We start from the raw sequence: 23,532 nt of genomic DNA, 5'->3' as shown, positions 1-23,532 counted from the left end.
AGCGGGCTGAGAGGCTGTGCCCTGGGACACGGACGGCGGGAACTCTCGCTTATCCCCGTCTGCAAGCTTTCCCCCCACTTATAACACAACAAGGATTAACCTTCCGCTTATTTTTCCCTTCAAAAATCGCACCTAAGCTGCCAACAAGCGCGTCTCTAAGACGTTTTGCATTGGCTTGTTTTCTTCCAACGGGCTGCTTTTTAGGGAAATTATGCTACGGTATATTGTTGTTTGATTTTAGCTGACTTTGAGTGTAACCACATTCACGGCATTGTCCTTGCGAGTGCGTAGCGCGGAGCGCCTTCATCATGGCTCGATGGCTATTTCATTCCCATGCACAAGCGCCATGTTGGATCTGGATTTATCAAGATTAATCACAGGCCCGTGTGTTTTATAGAGACGCACTCCAAACCTGAGCCTAAGCGGATGACTGCTTCTTCAAATGGGCATTTACCTCTGAAATTGGGGGCTCCGTTTCATGTTGCAAGCATCTAGTTTGCATACAAATAAAGAATTACACTTGTCATTCAGCAGGTAGTGTCAATGAAAGACCCAGCTGTCCTAGTCTCTCTCTAAGCAAGATTAAGTGTTTTTCTGAGCCGCTAATAATTACTCATCATCTCAGTCATCATATCACAAGACGTCTTACATGCCTCCCAATTTCACCCGACGATTATCGCAATTAACGCCGGAGAAACCTCACCCCGGCAGACTCGTACTTGAACTTCTTGTCCATATGGCGGCCGAAAGAGACGCAAGGATAGTTTAAGAAAACGTCACGTCTTCTCAGCCCTAATCTGTCATTTGCCACGATGTGCGTTTGCTAATGAACCAGATTTAGCGGCGTGCGTTGAAGTGGGAGTCTATATGCGTCGAAAGCATCGGCCAATCGCTGGAGGAGGCCCTGAATGAGTTTGTTTTGTTCCAGCATGCCCCTCTCATCCTCGCGGCCTCACGCTGAGAATATGATTAGCGGTGAGCGGTGTTCGAAAAGCATTTCCATGTAAATTTCAGTGCGGCGGCGGCGTTAAGTGTAATTGACTCCCCTTCCTTTTCTGCATCGACGCAAGAATCCGGGTTAGACTGAGAACTATTTAAGCCCGAAACGATCCCAGGGCTTGTTTCGTGACAAATGCGAGGGCTTATTATTACAAGAGCTCATTGTTCCGCCGGTGGACGAGAATCGTTTAAATGGAAAACTTGTTATTATCGTTCTTGAGTATCCTGAGTGGTATATATCACCACTGTTAAAGAAGCCGAGTGAGGTGAGGGGCTGGAGGTGCTAATGTCATTATAAAAGTGTAAAGCAATTATTCTGTTACTTCTTGCCTGAGGTGATGAATACATTGAGAAGTGCAGGGCCAATACGTGTTGCTACCTCGCAAAACCGAGAGAGAGAAGATGAATTTTAATGCTTGGGTAATTGCTCAACATGAATGCATTTCTAATAATTTTTCTTGTATATTAGATTGAACGGAAAGCCGAATAGATTGGTGTTCGCGAGCTGAAACAGGACGCGAAGGCTAATGGAACTGATGAACGCGAGAATACGTCCGACCACTGTATGATTCGCATTAAAGATTATTTGATGGCACATAAGTGAACGTATAGGGCCTGATCAGATTTTCATTCCGGTGTTTGTCTCAGTTTTATATCGAGACAAATGGATGACACTGATTTCAAACAAGGACTTAAAAGAAAGAGGATTGGAAGGTCCCTTTAGCAATCTCCTGCCTCATCACATGAGTGACTTCACATATTGCTTTTTACTTTTTACTCTCTCTCTCGCCACCTTCATATATAAATGTGTTCAATGAACACCCCTTCTCTTGTATTGAGCAGCAAATTTTGAATTGATCAAAAATTATGGAGGGAAACTGCAATAAGATGGTATGAATATGTTACAGTAAAACAATTGAGAAATACTTTGTACTAATGCAACTAATGCATATGAACACAACGTATATAATATTATTTAAGCGATTGGCTTTCTGTCCTGCTACTATCCCCCTATCAGAGTGTGTGCATTGTAGATCCCTGACTCAAAAGAAGGAAGGAAAAGGAAAAGGGGAAAAAAAAAACAATCCAGGAATCGATATCAGGGGCGTATTATCAACTCTACAGCTGAGTCGAGCGGCGAGCACGAGTGTGATGGCTTTACCTTATTGCTAACACACTGTGTACATCCCTCCCCCCGAAACCTCTTATTACAGCGTTCTGTCTCCCGCCCGTAACATCTAATGCAGCCGCTCCTCCCAGACGCTCTGCCTCTTATTGAGAATATGTGTAAGGGTCAATTGCTGCTTTGCGTGGCGCTGGCTGTGACCCTCGAACGCGATAGAGGTGCAGACGGCTGCGGTAACTATGATGAATCACTTGGCACTTTCATTTACATGCTGCTGAACTCACATTTGGGTCCATTAGAAGCCAAAATCAAATATTTATGTTGTTTATTGGAACTGCTCTTGTGTGATGGCCCTGTGCTGTGGGTTTACCTGAATTTGAGATGAGTGAGATCGAATGCACTTGATAAAAAAAGACATTTCCATCACATTTTTTTTATTGATTTTTTTTAATTAAAAAAAACAAAATATATATATATATATAATGTTTTTTTTATTATTTTTTCAGCACTAGATGCTCAAGCAGGGTGGCTTTTATTTATTATTATTTATTTTTTTTGATAATGGATAGTTTAAACGTTTACTGGAATGAGATTTCCTGTCCAGATATTGGCCTCCGCAGAGACAGAGAGCCAAGTTTAATTGAAACACATCATGTGGCGCGGGACAGAGTCTTACGGATTCTTAGTTTGGTGCATGTCCGCGGGACGCTGGCGCAGAGACCGCGTCGTTCCAGAGCTGTTCAGTGGAAGTTAATGATAGCGGTTGCTCCCATGCTGGGCTTTAATAGATATTTGTATGATATCTGTTATTAGGCCTCCATGGTGGTCAGCACCCACGAACAGAGTACAAAATAATCTCTTAACATATTATTAAGAAAAGCCCTCGGCGCCGCGCCACTCTCAGATGGTAAATTAGCACGTTTTCTATTAGCCGGGCACAAGTCATAGATCCTATCAAAGCTAAATGAGCAAAAAAAAAAAATGGACGAATCAAAGAACAGGAAATAGAAAAGGTCCAACTGACACGCTTTGTCTTTCATGTCACACATCAAAACAACAGAACTCTGATTCGAGTCGACCACATGGGAACCGCAGGCAAACTGCATGGTTTGTGGAATTTAAGTGGGGAATAAATAAATAAATGAAGCTAAAAAGCCCAGAGAGAGGGCTTGCCCATATTAACGTGCACAGAACTCATTTATTAACCTGCTAAGACAAGGACTTTTAACGGAAAAGCTCTGTAAACAAAAGATTAAACTGGATCTAGCTTTGGAAAATGAAAGGAAAACAAGACCAAAATAATCACCCATCTGAAAAAGGCCTCTGTTTAGATTACAATCGCCACTGCCTACTGGGGTGGAAAAATACTTAATTGAACCATTTCGACGTGCCGAAAGTTTGCGCGATTCCAGCGGAATCCAAACACGCCGGATTGCATAGTGATGACTTGCCAAAAGCGATTGCTCATCTAGCCAGTGAATTGTTTCCCATTTTGACATTTCTATGATAAATAGCTCTTTCACACACATACACACACACACACACACACAGAATCACTGACCTTGGGCAACCTCTCCGGATCACCTGGATGTCTGGGAATGACCTTCTGCAGTCTCTGGAAGCCGTAGTCGATGGTTGGTTCGTTCAAAGCTAAACCGCAAAACAAGAAACGCCATCCGTTAGCATCCCGCGCGGGCAAAACAAATGATCAGATTTGCGCGTTATTACATTCGCTCTTGAGAACGTATGCACCCATCATGCATTTTATTCCAGATAGGTTTGAGCATTTGAATAAAAGGTAATAACGTGCTGTGCAATATTCTGTCATGCCACGTAGAGCCACATCTGTCACCTCGACTATTTGGAAGAACAAGGCCTGTAATTGATCAGATAAATTTAAAGGAGTTAGCGGATACATTATGAATGAAACAGGCACACTAATACAAACACTCACACACCACTCGATTGCGACTGTCAACCCTGTGAAGTCTGTATCAGTCCTACTTCCTGAAGCACCGGCTGGATTTATGGCAATGGGCGATGATGACATATGTCTGGCTATTGCAGCCTTTCAGATTTATCCCTCCTTCTCGCAATCTCTCCGCCATAGTGCGCTAAAGCAAAGCAGGCAGGAGGAACACTTCATCTTATAGAGCTTTAATAATCTGTGAATGGTTGACTACAAACTGATGTAGGGCGCTATCATTTCACAGCTGTGCTGGGGCTGGCCTCATGAAATTGCTGGCCACAAATAGTAATTAATCTTTTCTTTCACACACACACACACACACACACGTCCCCTCCCTCTCAAATTGGAATTTTGAGTACGAAAGTGCTCCGGTTATAAATCAGACATAGCTACTCTGTATACAAGTGCATGAATCATAATCTCAACTTCCTGCTACCGCATGCATTGTGTTTAACAAGCTTTAGAAGAGTGCATGGAGGTCTATTATGCTCATACTAGACTATGAGCATGCGGAAATATTTTCAACATATGGGCAGCAGGAAATGATGGAGTAAATATAATATTTTTGGCATTTTCTGAATGCAATTGTCCTTGCAAAAGTCAATACTAAGACAAGCATTAGGTCTCCATTAAATGACAATTCATCTATAGACCATTTCACAAGATGTAAACAACACTGGTCCAGAAACACTTCCTGTTTCAGTTTGTAACTGTTTTCTTTATTTCACTTGTAAAGAAAACATCTTAAAGATGTTTGTTTAACTTTTTGATTCAGTTTTAAATGTTCTGTTGGTTGTATTTTATCCCAGCTTTTATGTAGTGTTAAAAAACTGAAACAGGAAGCAGTGTTGTAGTACTCGAGACTCGGACTCGGTCTTGAGACCATATTTTAATGGTCTTGGTCTTGTCATGGACTCGTGTCCATTTGGACTCGGAATTGACTCGTACTCGAACATTTTTTTTTTTTAGGACTCGGAATTATTCCCGAGTCCACTCGAGTTCAATTAAAAATATTTTTCATGATTATTAATGTATGTTAATAAAATATTTCTTTAAATTGATTGACACGCCCAGTGATTGGTGATTTTCTAGATTTTCAACTGCGCATGACAAATTGTAATAAAATTACTTTTAACACCACCTACTATGTGGCCTTTTTACCCTAAACTGATCATATTTTTTAAACTCTTAAGTAAATTCAGTAAAAAAAAAAAAAAAGAGGATTTCTCTAAGTAAATAAAAGTAAATTAGGTAATCAACCCTCACTGGTCTCGGTCTCGACTCGAACTCGACCGTCTCTGGTCTCGGACTCGACTCGGACTCGACTCTCTCTGGTCTCAGTGTCGACTCGGACTCGAGTGAGGTGGTCTCGACTACAACACTGACAGGAAGTGCTTCTGGACCAGTGTTGTTTACATCTTGTGAAATGGTCTATACTTTCTAAATGCGTGTTAGATCATGTGTTTTTAAAGATATTTTGACCTCATAAAATGGCAAAACTGGACCTTTCAGTGAAAACACCGTTTTATTTTCCGAGAATCCGTTACACTTGGATGTACGTCGCAATATAGAAAGAAAAGATCCGTCGCTACTTCTGTTTCATTGCAACTTTAAGTGCATTGATGCGAGAGCGCTTGGGAAAGATGCTCTAAAAATCTACACTCTAAAAAATGCTGGGTTGTTTCAACCCAATTTTGGGTAAAATATGGACAAACCCAGCTATTGGGTTATATTTTTAAAGTACAATTTTAACCCAATAGTTGGGTTTGTTCATATTTTATCCCAAATTGGGTTAAAACAACCCAGCATTTTTTAGAGTGCAGTGTCTATGATTTCAAACAGGTTTCCTGAACACTATCTACTATTGCCCAGATGTACTGATAGCTTTGGTTGAGCCTATAAAAATGAACATATAAAATCAACTTTAAGAAGGAAGATATCAGAGAGAGGGAGCAAAAAAAAACCAGTAGAACATCAGCACAAAAATATTATCAGACATGAATGTAGATGTCGTTGTCAGTGATGATTCCGTGTGAATCAATGCGTCTTTTCTTTTTACAAGATCAAATCTGTCTGTTTCCCTTACTCAGCACGCTATTTGCTGCTGAACTCTGCTCTGATGGAAACGGGGAGAAAGAACTAAAGCGGGGAATGAGAGATGACAGCCGGAGAGGAGAAGATGAGCATATTAGACAGGCAAACTTCCTAGAAATAATTGGGTGACTTTATGATGAAGTGCTACAATTACATCTAAGTGTAGTAGGGGACGGCAATCCAATCAATCCAATCTGATCAATATCAAGACGCCGGTTGTGTTTTGGCGCACACGTATGCGTGTCATCGTGTGACAGCGGTGATGCTATTTGACATGCCATCTTGCACGGCTGAAGACAAAGTGGCGTGCAGGAATCCGAAGTAAGATGTCGGCTTGTTAATAAAGCATTGATCGGGCGTATTGATTTTACATGACATGGCTTTCACAAGGATGTAGCTCTCTCTCACACACACCTTCACCTCCCCCTTTCCTCGTTCCTAGACGGACGCCATCCGACTCCTCCAGACAGGAGGGTAGATGTAAATGTTTGTATTCTAGCACTTCATTATGCCTGAATTTGCCCATGTGAGGGAATCCATCATTTTGGCTGGTTTCTTATGTCCGGGGTCTGGGACTACACAAATGGATCATGGACTTTTGACACTGGCCCTTCAGGATGTGTATTTGCCCTGGGACATATAATAAAAGCAGCACTCGGTGACATTAAATACGGCCCAAAAGCGGGCAGATTTACAGCCGTTCTGATGGCACTTTCACACAGCGCATGCAGCCCCGAGCAGCAACATGTTGTTCTGTGCTCTGACATTGAGGCTTTGCTGATGAAGGAATGTGTGCGTTTGATAAATGTATCGGAACAGTGGGCGCTAAACGCTCTTCAGTTATTGATCTGATGCTAATGCAGTAAAAGAGGTCAGTGAGACCTTCATTAGCACAAGACAGTCCCTCACCTCAGAGATCCTCCATCTCAAACACGCCAGGAATTATTAACTACAGCCGTGTGAAAATCACGATATAAAAAGATGTGAATAAAAATAAATTGTGATCATAGTTTCTAATGGAAAAATAATGGATATTAGCAATAAATAAATAAAATAAAAATGAATTACAGTTTATTACTCAATTTAATAACATAATTGCAACATCTACAGTTTATGTTGCCAGGGTTTTATGTGTTTTTAGATTTACTGATCCAGGTGATTCTGGTCTCTAGATATGGCTCAGGTTCCTCCTTCAATATAAATATATTGGATTTACATTTAAAGGAAAAAAAAAAAAGTTTGCTGATAATTTACTCACCCCCATGACATCCAAGATGTCCATGTCTTTCTTTCTTCAGTCGGAAAGAAATTAAGGTTTTTGATGAAAACATTCCAGGATTTTCTCCATATAATGGACTTCAATGGGAACCAAACGGTTCAAGGTCCAAATGAGAGTTTCAGTGCAGCTTCAAAGGGCTTTAAACGACACCAGACGATAAATAAGGGTCTCATCAAGCAAAACGATCGCTCATTTCAAAAATAAATATAAAAGTTTAAGTTTTAAAAGCACAAATGCTCGCCTTGCTCTGTTCTGTGGTGCACGTTCATGACTCTCCTGTTCAAACTCGTTCATCAAAATGAACAAATCTTTTTTCGAGTCATGACTCGAAGGGTCCTTGATAAGTCGTTTAAAGCCCTTTGAAGCTGCACTGAAACTTTCATTTGGACCTTGAACCGTTTGGTTCCCAATGAAGTCCATTATATGGAGAAAATCCTGGAATGTTTTCATCAAAAACCTTAATTTCTTTTCAACTGAAGAAAGAAAGACGTGGACATCTTGGATGACATGGGGGTGAGTGAACTAAGTGTCTTAAGAAACACCACTAATAACTCTATTACACGTAATATTTAAGTGGAAACGTTGGTTACTATGATACAAGTTTTATAAAGGGAGGACTTTTGTGATTACAAACACATCAAATTGATAAAAATAACAGAGAAGGAGAAACAGATGTGGTGTTGGTGTGTGTGTGGGGGGTATCAGTGCTACTGGGCCAGCTGGGAAATATGGAGAACAGATTGCGCAATAACAGTTTAAATCCAGACAGACTCCTGCAAGCATCTTGCCTTCTCCTTCACTGCTGTTGTTGAACTATTAAACGTTTACAACGTACACACTCTCTATCTCTTTCTCTTTCAGCCCAAGCCTGAGGCTTAGCCCCTCCCACTGGCCTTTGAGCCGGCCCCCCAGCCCCAGGCTCGGCCAATCAATAGCACTTTCCTGTTTTAGAGCTGGGTAATTATGAGGTGGGGAGAGTAGGTGACCTTTCACCTGTTCCGCATTACCTTGCTGATATTAAGATAAATTGCCCGATTTTGGGTAAACATATGCTGCAATTCAGGCTGTCAGCGCTGGTTTGCTCAGGGATAATTTGTATTGATCTCTCCGTTTCTTCCCAATTCTGCTTACTGACCTCACGGATAATGAGAGAGAGAGTGTGTGTAAGAGCTGTATGCTCACCACTGCTTGTGTGTGTGAGAGTATCTGGAAGCCTGGCGTATGTCAGTGGCAGAGTGTTTTGCTTACGTCTTCATTTGTCATCCATTTTCTGTTTGTTTGTTCTATCCATCCGGAATGGAGAGAGGGGGGCTGAACGCCGTTTAGCACTCAAGCATAACTGAGCACGTTAAATCAAATCAGGCTCACGTCTCGTACGGGACCGTTATGAATTATGGAGCCGACCGTATAAAAGGGAAATGTGCTTGCTAATGAGCTAGCATGCTTTTCGGGCCGAACGAGAGCGGAGTGAATGAACAGAAGGGTTTGCGTTTGATGGATGACAAATCTAAAGCTCCTTGGGCTGGTCATCATGTTTAGTTGTTTTTTTCACCCCTCATTTGTAAAAGAGAATGTTAAGCACAATCTGCCAGGGATTTTACATAAAACAGCCTCTGATTTTACATCCAGAGAGAGTCTGTGTGTGTGTGTGTGTCTACATGTATGTGTGCGCGCGTCTCTATATATTTCAAGATTGAGTGTTTTGACCTTGTTCTCGCAGACTGTATATATTGTCATTCTTCAAAGCTGACACGCTAGAGTGCGGCAGATACTAAACTGTGACACGTTTTTATTTAGCAATAAGAGAAGCGTCCCATAGTAACATCACAGGGAAGTGACACGATCGCGATCAATCACAATAAAAGCGCAGCCGCGCGGATTCGCAAAGTTACGAGACGGAGAAAACTCACTTGATGCACTGTAAAAACTGTATAGGTCATTTTCTCTAGAAAAGATTTGAATATGGTCAAATTCTGAAGCAGGAAAGGATATTCAATTGACGTTTCTCAAAAAAAAAGCTAAAAAAAATAGATAAGAAAAGACAGTTTCTTGGGGTGTGTGTAAAAGAGATTTGTTTTGAAGACTTAAGCATTCTGGGTAAGGGTTATTCCATCTATTACTTAACCCTTATGCTGCATTAGGGACATTTTTGGTCTTTTGCAGTTTAATTTCTTTGACCATTTTGGCTGTTTTAATGCAAATGGTATGAAATTTGGCAAAATTGTGACTTTTTGGATACATGTAAAAAATGTGATCCCATTTTGCAAAATATGTATAACACACACTGTGTAGATCAAATAGTAACACTCAGCACCATAAAGACCAAAAATGGCCCATTGAAACCCATTAAAACGTTGTTTAAATCTGAGGCTGTCAGTAATACATGAAACATGATTTTTGCACAAACATCCTTTCATTTTGAAGCAAAAGCATTATATTTGCATTATATAGTGTATTCCACCAGATGACGTCACTACATATTTATTCCCTATGGGTGGAAATGCACCTTATTTTAGGCAATAGGCAATGTTTAATAGGTGGCCATTTTTGGTCTCTAACGTGCTAAGTGGGATTTTTTGCAAAGTGGGACTGTGATAATCCAAATCTAAAGTTTTCTCTTTGCATTTAGTTTATTGAAAATAATTGAATTTTTGTGTTTTTTCCTCTTATACAAATCGATGGTTTCGCAAACAAAACTGGTAATTAAAGGGTTAAAATCCTGAAATTGAATACATTTTTGGTAGTTATGATGAGGACTGATGCTGGTTAAAAGATTTAACTTGGTAAAAGTGGAAAATAATAAGAATATATAATATTTTAGGCAACGTTTAATATCTGGCCATTTTTGGTCCTTAATGCACTCAACGGTGTAAAAATCTAATGCAGCACAAGGGTTAATGCATAAATGATAATATATATTCTTTGGAAATGCCTCTGTTGTTTGATAAGACTTTATTGGTAATTCAAACTGGAAAATGAAATATAAACAACAGTTATGAATTGCAATCTACTTGAATTCTACAATCAATTCTATTCAAATTATTTATATTTGGTTAAAAAAAAAAACTGCTTGCATTCCAGACGTCCATTACATCCCATGATGATGATAAGTGTGTATCTTTGGCTCTGATAATGAATGGCTTTCTGGCTGTTGCTCTCTATTACTTTGTCTAATTATCCTTAACTGCTGCGAGCTTATCTCCGCCCCACCTCCACCATCAAGAACCACTTTTCCACTTTTTTTTAACTTCTACAAACACAAATCAGAAAGGGGAAACACTGGATATTTTAAAGCGGAGAGAGAATTGTAATAGTGCTGCCCATCTCTGGTTTCTTAAGGGAAACCGGGAATGCCTGACTGTTGTCAACATGCTCTGCGAAAACAAAAACGTGGAAAGGAAAGCTACAGAGACATACAAGGAAGGGGAAAAAAAGGAAAAGCATCAAAGGGCAAGACGAGTTTCTGAGTGTAATGCAGCATAATAAAAACAGGAAAACATTCATTTGTTCCAGCACAGCTGCTGGATTTCAGTCTAAATGAGGTCAATTTTCTTTTCAATTATGATCATCTTCCTGTAAGTGCCCAACCAAGATGTAGTAATAATTCAGTAACTTTCCCAAAAACAGAGCACTTTCATAATTAGAATTTATTTGACATGAAATATAATCTGAGAGAAGAACTAAGAACTTTTTTTTAGCTGTTAAAGGGATACTCCACTTTTTTTTTTTTTTTTTTTTGGAAATAGACTCATTTTACAACTCCCTCAGAGTTAAACAGTTGAGTTTTACCAATTTCAAATCCATTCAGCCGATTTTCTGATATTTAGAAGAATATCAGTAACCAGACAGCTTCTGGTCTCATTGACTCAAGTTCCATAGTATATATTTTTTACTACTATTGAAGTCAATGAGACCAGAAACTGTCTGGTTACTGATATTCTTCTAAATATCAGAACATCGAAGTATCCCTTTAACAAGAGAGACATGCTAGCAGCTGCCATGCATCTCAAAATTGAAACCTTTCTCTGTAATATGTAAACAAAAAAAACATACACTCTAAAAAATGCTGGGTTGTTTTAACTCAATTTTGGGTGAAATATGGACAAACCCAAACGTTGGATTAAAAATGTAACCTAATGGCTGGGTTTGTCCATATTTGACCCAAAATTGGGTTGAAACAACCCAGCATTGTTTAGAGTGTACATAGATGTTTTAATACACATATAAACACACAGGGTGTTCTTACATGTGTTTTATATAAATAGATTTTTAAAATGTTTGACATTTTGGTCTCTACAACTTTTGACTAGCAGTATATAAATGCTTTATTAGAAAAAAAAGACTGATAATGTTAGTCGACTACAAAGCGGACTAGGTGATAAACCAAATGAAAAGCGATTTTTGGGATTAAAGTGGAAAAGAATGAGGCATAGACAACTAAAAGGGGAGAAATTAGCTGATGGCTGACTAGTTTTGTGCTATTGCAATGCTTTGAATTTCAAGCCTGATTTGAGCAAGAAAAAGAGCAATATAAGGAAGAAGTGGGGGTTTCAGAGAACAGAGAGAGCTGGAGCTCTTCGACATGGCGCTAACTTCTTCATTTTATTGCCAGCTGTCTCCGAGGAAGCTATTTCATCTCCGAGAAATTCAGATACTCCGGAAATTAAAATTTCAAAGATCTGCGGCGTGAAAAAAAAAAGAGTGTGGGAGAAAAAAAATCAATGGTGGCAGATCAATGCTCATAGAAATTTCATGAACTTTGAACCGATACAGGCATGATGATGAGATAGAGAGAGAGAGAGAGTGGGGGCCGCTCGAGCCACCGATAAAGTGTCGACAGGACAAGAGAAGCCCACTTTCACGATCTAGGCCCTTCATATTTTATTTCCCTGACAGAAATTACATTTCAAGTCTATTTCTGTAACAAGGAAGGTTAAAAAAGTCCTCCACCCCTTCCATTTCTCTTTTCTTCCTCCTTTTGTCAGCATTTTCAATCCATGTGACTCACCTCCTGACTCCAGCGGCTCGCCGATATCAAATCCAATCGGGTCCCGCCGATCGCAGACGCAAACGAATATTGTAAAATGAAGATCGATACATGGATGAAGTTGGGAGGGGTAAAAAAAATCGATGGCCGCTAAATTATTGCTGCGTTTCGTCCTCATTCGAGATGAGTTGTGTTTTCCTCTGCCGGTCAATACTTTGTGGCTTCTCTCATTAATCTATAAATAAATTTGGCGATGAATGAGGCGCACGGGTTGGACCCGGGTCAGAGGGCGGCACACGGGAAGATGTTTGGGAACGAGAGAGCGCCCCATCCATCAGAGGAGTGCTGGCCACTGGAGCATGACTAATTTCTCTGACTTAGTGAGGACAAACCTATTTAAAGCTGCCAGAGGTAAAAAAAAAAAAAAAAAAATGGACCGAGCCAAAATAGCAACCAGCAGGGCCAATTATACCCAAATCACTCCAGTGCAACTCTCTTTAAGGAGAGAAGGTTCATTCGACCCTTCCAGCACATGCAGAGGTTGACTAAATCTTTTTTGGACCTCTGCTTATTATAGAGTTGTAGCTTGTCACAATATTGCGTTAAAATATCACCACAATCCCCAATGGTGTGACATTGCTCACAATAATGGCGCGCTCCTCTCTGAAGTAATAATATTTCTCAAACAACTGTCTGAGAAGAAAAATTCTCATCTGCTGGGAAGGACTCAGTTCTTGGTTCTAGTTATAAGTGAGCAGTTCCCCAGTACACTTGTATCATTAGAGAAGAGCGCAATTGAGAAGTAAAGAAGACGTTTCCATTAAAAAATGTAAAATTTGATTGAAAAAAGGATTACATTTAAAATATATAATTTTGAACAATTAGCTCCTTTTAATTCATGAGTGTGACTTTAAAAGATGTCCTTCTTTTGATTCAGAACCTTTGATTCTGATTCAAATTTTTAATCATTTTCATCATTTTTAATCCGAATCTCCAAAATGTGAATCTGAATAACAGACTCTGAAAGTCGTTAATTCATTGTGACTGTACGTAGTAACATAAACTTCAAAGCTTCCATATAAGGATGTAAAGTCAACTTTCTTTTATAACTGAAATGTTTAGTTCTATGCTTTTCTGTCCAAAAATAATTTTAATTCAATTGAACTGCGTTTAATGTAAACAATATAGAGAAAAGGAGTGGATTTCCTCCATGTAGAACTCGTTTATGCACTCTTGAGTGTGAAAGACAGTTGTGTTGTTCTTGATGTAGTGAACATGATGGAGACGACTCCTGGACTGCGTTCAAACACCTCTGTTTACATTTCCTCCCTGCTACTGATTACTTCTGGTAGTGTGTGTGTGTGTGTGCGGTCCTATCAGATGCAGCCCGTGCTCAGCGAGGCCAAAGGCAGTGGGTGGGGACGAGTGTCTGATGGACAGATAGCCCAGTGCAAACGGCTGGCTGATAATTCGCTGATATGCCGTTTCATGTGCCAGCGTTTAGATTTGTTTACCATCTTTCCTGTTTCCAACCGCCCCCTCCCAATCTGCTAACAGAGACCCCGCTAGAAGATCGTCCTCTTCCTCGGGAAGTGGACGAACTGCAGAACGGAGGGGAAAGGGAAAAAATCCACTCTTTACAATTTCGAAACACTTGCGTCAGAGGTTAATTGCCTCTAAATGTCAGTAATTAGTCTAATGAAGACCAGCGTTTGGATCCGGTGTGCCAGGATCGAGATGGGCCGAGTGAGTGAAGGGGCGAGATGACCCCTTTGTCCTTTTGTGCTGTGATAAATGACCGTCTCCTCCTCTGTGCGTTTTGTCAGTTTCAGCGCAGTTGAGTCGATACCTTCACCTTGACAAGGAAACTTTGTGATTTATCAGGGCCGCCGGCCAATCAACAGGCCGGGAGTTTGGAGCCCTTGGAGAGCCCAGAGAGCACGCTGTGGTCAGAGTCTCGGGGAGCCGAACGGGGCGACGTTGTCATCGGCGTGACAGACAAATGAGTCTCGTTAGAAGTGGCCAAAAAGAGACGGGAGGGGTAAAAAGTGAGAAATAGGAAGCAGAAAAAGCGCTTGACTCGTACTAATAACAGAAAGAGTCCAGATCGGTCACGGCGGGTTAAAAGACGAAGCACCCTGTCACGCCGCAGGTTTTGAAATTAGCAAATAATGTTCCCGGGTTCTGACAAATGTCTGACGGGCCTCCCTCGCAAATCATTTTTTAACATTTTGATGCATGTCTACAATCCCATCGGAGGAAGGGAAAAGTTTACCGGCCCTCGAATGTGCCGTGACAAATGAAGGCCAGTAAGTGTACAATTTCTGTGTGAAGTATAGTTCATTTTCGCCAATTCTGGTAAATGGGTGTCACTGATTAGGACAAATAGTCTTGAAGGGTGATAGCTCCTGCCGTACGTCTCTATTCCTCTTTCTCCTTCTCTCCCCGGCCTCCGGTGGAGCGTTAAGGCCGTGGTCACCAGTGACCGTGCCTAAATAGAAAGCAATAGCTTTGATGCAATTAGAGTCCGACGTTGAGCTTTATTTATGGCGGGTGTCATTGTTGAGAATCGTTTGTAAAAGCGCTCTGGAGGCCTGCCTCCTTTAAAGTGTCTATTAGAGCTGGAGCGCTCACATACATATATATCTTAATTCATATCTCTCACTTTCCCCTTATTAGGAGCCAAAGGAGATCATTGCTGCCTCCAAATTTGGGTCATAGATATGGACGTAATGTATTCCCATGACAATCTGTCATTCCAACTTGTTTATAGGGATGTTCCTGCTGATCTTTTAAGGTACTTTTGAGATCAAGTCTCCACTTTTTTCCCCCACAAAAGGTTTTGTGGGGGAAAAAAGTGGCAATTCTGATAGCAGCTTAAAGCAAAAATCAAAACTGTACTGTCAAGTAAAAATAATCAAATACAATATATTTGTTAAATAACTACATTTACATAGAGAATTGTATATATATATATATATATATATATATATATTAATTTAACATATTTCGAATTTGATTTGTAATTATACTGACTTATCTCCTTCATTGTATTAACTCAATTTTTCCATTTCAATGAACTTAAAATTTTAAGGCAACATATGATAGTATATATCAGATTATATTATAGATAATTATTATAGATTATAAGATATGAATAATATTATTCTAAAATATAATATTTTATGCATTTATTTTTTTATTTTAAATAAACAAATAAATAAATAAAATCGTTTATAACTGATATCAAATTCAATTTCAATTGGAAATAAATCAAGAAAAATAAAAAAATACACTCATCAAGCCATTTCATGAGGAATTTAAAGGGAACATCTGGATGGACTTTTTAAAATAGCTAGATCAGCTAAAGAGAGCATTCGTGGGTTGAGAGCTATTGGCAAAGGGACAAACAGCCGTCCTGCTTTGATTTTTTTTCTCTCTCTCGTTTTTTATGGAGCCTTCTGACAAGCTGTTCCATGCCAGACCTGATCAATGGATAACCAATACAGGTATCAGATGGCGCAGCGGTGGCCTTGTGTTAACAAAAGACACGATCGTACAAACATACAAGGTTAAAGATGAAAAAAACTACCAGAACACGCAGTTCTTTGAAAGATACAAAGGATTCAGACTCAATAAACCACTACAGTGTTTGCTTTTAAATGAAGACGCTAAGAGCCTAGAGCTGTAAATAGCCCAACTAACACACACACAAACACAAACACGCGGTAGATCAGAGTGTTAATGGATAGCTATTGAATAACACATTGTTTTAGGCCCAGTTCTGGCAGCTCATAAACTACGGAGACCCTCTTGCGTGTTTGCGTAACCTTACGGGATGCCGACATCCCATCACAGGCCGTCTTTAATGTCCCCTGGTCTTGGTGGATCTCTGCGGCGTGTTTAATTTCACTGCTGTTTAGCCGTGTCAAAGCAAGAGGCGTTGGAGAGTACCGGAGGACATTAGGAGCCGCTTTCAGAGTCTGAGCAGAGTAATTTGTTTAAAGAGCATTGACCTCTGAGACAGGCGGCTTGTGTTGGCCATGATGGAGGAGAATTATCGACTCTTAAAGTAGCACTGCACTCTGACAGGCGTATGCCGCCACATCTGAGCGAACACCAAGGACCTTTTACAACACCTTCAGCACTGACACTATTCACAGGGCAAAGAACATATCACCCCAAAATCACAAGAACTTAGATTTAGTTTAAAGGCTTTATTTAGGACCATTATGATTTGCAACATTTTTTTTCCAGTTAAGGAATCTTTTCTCCATAAATAATAAAAACAAAAAGTCATAATTGTGCTAATATATATAATAATAATAATAATAATAATAATAATAATAATATGATAATATATAATAATATACATATGCATTTAACGCACAGTAAATTGTAAATCACAGCATACATCCCTCAACAGATGGTTGCTGTATGCTAGTAATGATCAGACCCATATCTGAGCGTATACGCCCCTGCAAAAGGAGGTCACGGCACAGTATTTAATTGGCCGTGATGTATCAGATGAGAGCGAGGGTGTGTCTGACTCCGACAAAAAGAGGGTGGTCAGCATGAAATGTTGTAACGGCCAACAAAAACACCGTATATAACTATTTAAAAATTATCTTGTACAATATCCGACACTTACACAATTTGGCAAATACACACAAACAAACACAGAGAGAGAGAGAGAGAGAGAGAGAGAGAGAGAGAGAGAGAGAGAGAGAGAGAGAGAGAGAGAGAGAGAGAGGTAAAACTGGCAGACGCTTTTAGCATTTCCAGTTCAAAGCGGCGGTTTATGAACTAATTACAGGCATAAAGTCGAGCAATTTGTTTAGATCAATATCACTTACAAGAGTTTAAGAATTGAAAATAGGAGAAGAGAGAAAAAAATTGAAATATAGAAAGAACAAAACAAGCAAAATACAGCTCTGACCTTTTGCTAAAAGAAAATAATCATGATTACAATAATTACAAGTACTGTTTTTGATATAGGCTTTTAATAACGTTCATTAATAAATAAGCTTTGAATGGGAATTTAATTGACTTAAAATGTCAACCAGTTTGATAAAGCCTTATAACAGCATGACATGAATCCAGTCTAGTGTGTGTGTGTGTGTGTGTGTGGTGTGTGTGTGTTCTGATTTGCCTGTCATTTGTGACCTCAGAGAGGGAGGTGAGGCATTATGGGGATTGGAGTTCAGAAGATGAGAGGGACGGGGCGTGTAGTCTGTGACTTCTCTTCTTTAATTCGAGGGGATAATTAACTAAGTCCTCAAAATCTCCGCCAGTAATTATATCTCCTCACTGATGAGCAGGAACAAGGATCAGTGAGGGAAAACAAACAAACATTTCATGAAGACAGGGGAAGGTGGGGGTGACAGATGCAGGATTGTCTTCTATAAAGGCCTCCCGTAAACTTAGGCAATATAATTATACAGTATAAACACATATATACTGTATATATAAACTGTATTTTTAGCACTCAGTAGATAGATAGATAGATAGATAGATAGATAGATAGATAGATAGATAGATAGATAGATAGATAGATAGATAGATAGATAGATAGATAGATAGATAGATATGGATAGATGATAGCACTCGATAGATAGATAGATAGATAGATAGATAGATAGATAGATAGATAGATAGATAGATAGATAGATAGATAGATAGATAGATAGATAGATAGATAGATAGATAGATAGATAGATAAATAGGGATGGATGGATGGATGATAGCGATAGATAGATAGATAGATAGATAGATAGATAGATAGATAGATAGATATGGATAGATGATAGCACTCGATAGATAGATAGATAGATAGATAGATAGATAGATAGATAGATAGATAGATAGATAGATAGATAGATAGATAGATAGATAGATAGATAGGGATGGATGGATGGATGAAAGCGATAGATAGATAGATAGATAGATAGATAGATAGATAGATAGATAGATAGATAGATAGATAGATAGATAGATAGATAGATAGATAGATAGATAGATAGATAGATAGATAGATAGGGATGGATGGATGGATGATAGCACTCGATAGATAGATAGATAGATAGATAGATAGATAGATAGATAGATAGATAGATAGATAGATAGATAGATAGATAGATAGATAGATAGATAGATAGATAGATAGATAGATAGATAGATAGGGATGGATGGATGGATGATAGCGATAGATAGATAGATAGATAGATAGATAGATAGATAGATAGATAGATAGATAGATAGATAGATAGATAGATAGATAGATAGATAGATAGATAGATAGATAGATATGGATAGATGATAGCACTCGATAGATAGATAGATAGATAGATAGATAGATAGATAGATAGATAGATAGATAGATAGATAGATAGATAGATAGATAGATAGGGATGGATGGATGGATGATAGCGATAGATAGATAGATAGATAGATAGATAGATAGATAGATAGATAGATAGATAGATAGATAGATAGATAGATAGATAGATAGATAGGGATGGATGGATGGATGATAGCACTCGATAGATAGATAGATAGATAGATAGATAGATAGATAGATAGATAGATAGATAGATAGATAGATAGACCATAGTAAATGTATACTGTAACTTTCACTATCTTTTGATTCAGAAATGTTGACAATTCAGAAAATGTGAAATTTTCTCACATCCAAGTCAAAGATTCTGATAAAAAGAAATTAAAATATCAAATCTGAATCACAGATTCTAAATCAAAAGAAGAAAAGATGCAAAAGAAGAAGAATAGTTGGCGAATAACCCACAACCCTGTAGGTTCAGACTGACTGGGCAGCAAAACAGCAGTTTTGGTTTCGGACACAGAAACTTTGGTCGTAAACGAGGTTAACCACGGTCATTTTTTGTTAGGGTTGATGACACAAATGTTCGTCATAACATTGTAATGTGTGCTGAATTTGACACTGACTCCCTGTTTTGTGCTTATTAGCATTAGCACATGTTTAGTTCCCGAGTCTCTGCGGCTTTAACGATGGCAGACATTAATGTCTGAGCAGGTCTGGTATTAGCCGGCCCTGTGTTCTCGGGTTTCATTATCGCAGGGGCTCGTTGGCCTCTGCCCTGCCCCTGCTGAGAGGGTTAAATGTGGGAGGGAGAATCGGCCCGCAGCCTCGGTGGGGTTGAGATGGGGAACAGCTGCCTGGGGGGACCGGGGCCCCATCCTCACCTCTCCCTCTCTCTCTCTCTCTCTCTCTCTCTGTGTCATTTTCTCTCTCCCTCTCTCTCTCTCTCTCTCCTTGACATTCCTGAGTGTGAGAGTAATTCCTGATGATTATCTCATTGTCCTACTCAATTTGGTATCTGACACACTGCTTCCAGGTCAAACACGGTGTGACCGTGTAACCCCCAGTATCAGCTGTACCGAGGGAGAGATTACGCTCATCTAAGACCACGTAAAAACACAATCCACCCAGACACACAAAGCACAACCTTGTGAGCTACGTATCCACACATGAGTAACCTGGCCACCAAGAAACACTAGTGTTTTTGTGCAAAGGGTGCAGGAGAAAGGGTCAGAGATGTGTTGTCCGGATTTGAGATTAACTGGAGTTGGCAGCCTCCCCCAACTCCATTGGTCTGCGTTATGATATAGGGTTACAGAGGCATGCATCTCACACCGGTTGGGGTCCAGCACTTAAGCATGAAGCCAAAGACTTGAGAGAATGGAGGGAACCCAAACAAAAAGCAACTGATATGACTGCAACTCACCTGTATACACGAATCGTCCCGGCGCACCTTTGCAGAACTGCTTTGACTTGTAGGACAGGGTGACTTCTACGACGCCCGGGATGTGTCTTGGAGGGGTCTGCACTCGGATGGCATGGGGCGTAATGAGCTTTGAGAGAGATTGGGTAACCTTGGTTAGGACCATGGAAACTACACCAATTGTATAGTTTTGAGAAACTGCCACTGAAAACATTAAACCAATGAGCTCCCTATTTGTCAGAAACTAAACCTTCATAAGTAAATCTGGCCCATAAGTTTCGTGTTGATTGAGCAGAAAGATCTTATAGTGCTCAGAAAGACAGTGGGCAAGCTCGGTTAGGACCATGCTAATTGTTGCATAGATTTGAACGCCTGAGTGGTAAAGTAACTTTATTTGTCCTCGCTTTAGAGGTAACGTCAGCAAATAGTCCTTGGATTGCACTGAGCCCAAGAAAGGCCAAGGGGCAGGAGTCCTGTTAAAATCACCTCCATATGTCTTTCCTTCACTGTTTTCCCTCGCTCGTTTTTCCCCCTCTGAGATATTTCACCCCTAATTGTTCAATTGTTTTGCAAGACCTCACGGTTCGGCAAGGAACGCGGCGGAGGCCTCTGTGGACTTATTGTGAGGCTGTTTAGCATGCAGTTTGTTTATCTAACTCCTTATCTGCTCTTGTGATTAAACTAGGAGAAGAAAAATAATAAAATAAAATCGAATAAACAAACGCTCATCGGCTCGTTGAGGCTCCGACCGACAAATATGTGCCAGACAGCTTTATCAACTCATAAAGGAACACACTAACCTGAAATCTTTATTAGCGCCAAACTAATTACGACGCAGCTTCGGCATCCCTTTAGTTCACTCTTATTTATATGTTTATGTGGCGTGAAATGAACAAAAAGTAAATGTACAGAGACAATAAACGGACGGCAGCATAATTGCATTAAACCGGTAGAAGCGGGGCTTCATAAACTGTGTATAATCACAGTTTTCACGTAATCACTTTTTATAGAATCTAATGAAGTTCATTAGAAGGCTGTTACAGGAATACACGGCTGGGCAAATATCTCGTGCACGATAAAATGAATTATCTGGTTTTATGCCAAAGTCTTACCTCACTCCATACTAGCATGGTGCCAAACACGACCTGTAGTCCATCGAAGAAGTTATCGCCGATGATGATGACCGTAGCTCCTCCAGTGGTCCAGCCTTCACTCGGGCTAATGGCCTTTATGCACGGGGTAGCTGCTTATAACAGAACCAAAAAAGCACAACTCAGGATCCTGTTTTTGTGTGGACACATGCAGATCATTCTCACGCTGAGGATAATGAAACCCTAAAATAAACGAAGCATGAATGATTTGGGCCACGTGAAAACAAAAGGCCTGCGTTGTACATCAACTCTTCTGTGTGGAAGTCAGCCATTAAACTGTTGGCTAACACAAAGAAAACATCGACTGATGCGGCCAGTGTCCGTTTGCCAGATAAACCGGCGTACAGATACGTTGCCGTTGCTGATGATTAAGCACCGCGTGCACGGCTAGGACCGTCGATTTATCTGTCCGGCTTTCACAGATCTGAGATCAGTCAATCAAAAGGTCGTGGAGCAAAGCACGGGCGGCGGGACGGCAAAAAAAGCGCGACTTCGATTTTTCATGCGCCTGCTAATTGGGTCGAGGCTTTTTATCTGCAAACCTTGCCTTTGGTTTAAAAACTTCCAACTTTCTCCTCTCTCCCAACCCTTTATCTCCCAGTGTCTCTTATCTTTTGGTAATGAGTACTTTTTGCCTTTTGGGGTCTTTAAAATCAGATTTTAGGGGCGATTTGTGAGTTTAAGGTTCAAATCGGTAAGCTACCGTGCTAATGGTGAAGTACACGTGTTCTTAAATGAGAGAACGAGATTGTGGGTCTGACCCCGCCTTTGTCGAGAAGTTAGCATACATTATTGTACGGCCTGCCCCCCCTCCACCCCTGCGGAGTCAACACCACCACGGTTGTAAGCGGTCGGAGGCCTAGGGCGACTCGACCCCCCCGTTAACATCTTAGCGCTGTGTGCTTTGATCAGCTTTTCCTCTTCACTCTGTTGACTCTGTTCTGCCACCCCCTCCAAAGCACCTTTTGAATACGAACTCCCGCGAATATGACAACACACTGCTCATACTGGCCAACAATTCAACCGCAACAGTAGCCCTTCACCTTGAGCTGTTTTCATTTTGTTTTACGGCTTTCCAGGCCTCACTCGTTTCGATTCTTTTCCAGGGAAAAACAATGGCATTGTGCTTTTAGATTTTAAGGTCTCGGAGAGGTTATTAATAATGCACAGAAGATGGTTGGAAACCCTCTCAGCTTAAAATCTCTCCCCTCCATTAAAAGTGTCTGACATCATTTTCATCAGCCCGCAGACTCTGACATCATTTTATAACCCAAAAACTATTCAATACGCCAATACTAATGCTGCTCTCACATTATTTATTTATTTTAATGATTTAAATGCAAAATCACTGTTAACTTTTTTTGAAATTAACATTTTGAAATGATTTAATCAGAATTGAATAATATTATAATAGAAATGGTTGAATAACTGACAATAGGGATTGGCTGTTGATACATAGTTCATACATAATTATAATATTATTATATTCCCACCAATTTTGTGTGTATACTGTATATATAGTCTAATATGTATATCCTGTACTTCCCGTATAATCCTTCCCAAGGTGAATAACATGTTACGTGTCGAAATTGAAGACGTAAGGTTAGGGGTTTGTTCAAGTACGTAATAAGCTCCACCAATAATGCAATAAATGGTATATTTATGACCGTTACATGAGGTAAACCTGTGGGGTTAAGCCCTTGTGTGTGCAGGTGTTTCTCTCCCCTGTCTCTCTGCTGTTCTAGCAGCCCTAGTTAATCAACATTAGGTATTGTTGTGTAGAACAGCCCAGACAAGGCAGCTCTCTTTGTTTGCCTTAATGTTGGACTAGTGGAGGTTATATTTACTCATTCCTCTCAGCTCCCAGAGCACCAGAAGCCCTGAGCTCGCTCTCTCTCTCTCTCTCTCACATACACACACACTGGGAGCTTGCCCTTAACTAGAGCTGTTGACTTCATGCTAATAAGTTCATACAAATTTTCATTTCTGAGGCTTGGGAATGACATTTGCTTTTCTTAATTGCAGGCAGAGCGTTTGAAAGAGGATCAAGTCTCCAAAGACAGACACGACTCCTCATAGGGACTGACCTTCATCAGCGCAACCAATTATAGCAAATCATTCACCAAAAATTACAGTAAACAAATTTACTTTGTGTAGGTGAGCAGAA

At 40.1% G+C, this 23,532-nt stretch overlaps 1 protein-coding gene across 14 annotated transcripts in view; it reads right to left on the bottom strand.

Annotated features, from left to right (window-relative positions):
- ebf3a (EBF transcription factor 3a) overlaps positions 1–23,532 on the bottom strand; it is a 102,442-nt gene that overhangs the window by 8,565 nt on the left and 70,345 nt on the right. For 9 of the 14 annotated variants that reach the window (XM_039665355.2, XM_039665348.2, XM_039665359.2 and 6 more), the window contains exons 9-11: positions 21,327–21,460; positions 20,218–20,344; positions 3,687–3,775 (exon numbers count right to left, since the gene is read on the bottom strand). In XM_039665355.2, the coding sequence (XP_039521289.1) occupies positions 3,687–3,775; positions 20,218–20,344; positions 21,327–21,460 (350 nt within the window). The remainder of the gene's footprint in view (positions 1–3,686; positions 3,776–20,217; positions 20,345–21,326; positions 21,461–23,532) is intronic. The other 5 variants (XM_039665349.2, XM_039665351.2, XM_039665353.2 and 2 more) reach the window with 1 other exon arrangement.

Source organism: Pimephales promelas, chromosome 17 (assembly GCF_988280905.1).
Source record: "Pimephales promelas chromosome 17, fPimPro1.hap1.1, whole genome shotgun sequence".
Classification (NCBI taxonomy): domain Eukaryota; kingdom Metazoa; phylum Chordata; class Actinopteri; order Cypriniformes; family Leuciscidae; genus Pimephales; species Pimephales promelas.
Note: the sequence above shows the minus strand (reverse complement) of the source record. Positions and strands in the feature narration are given on the sequence as shown.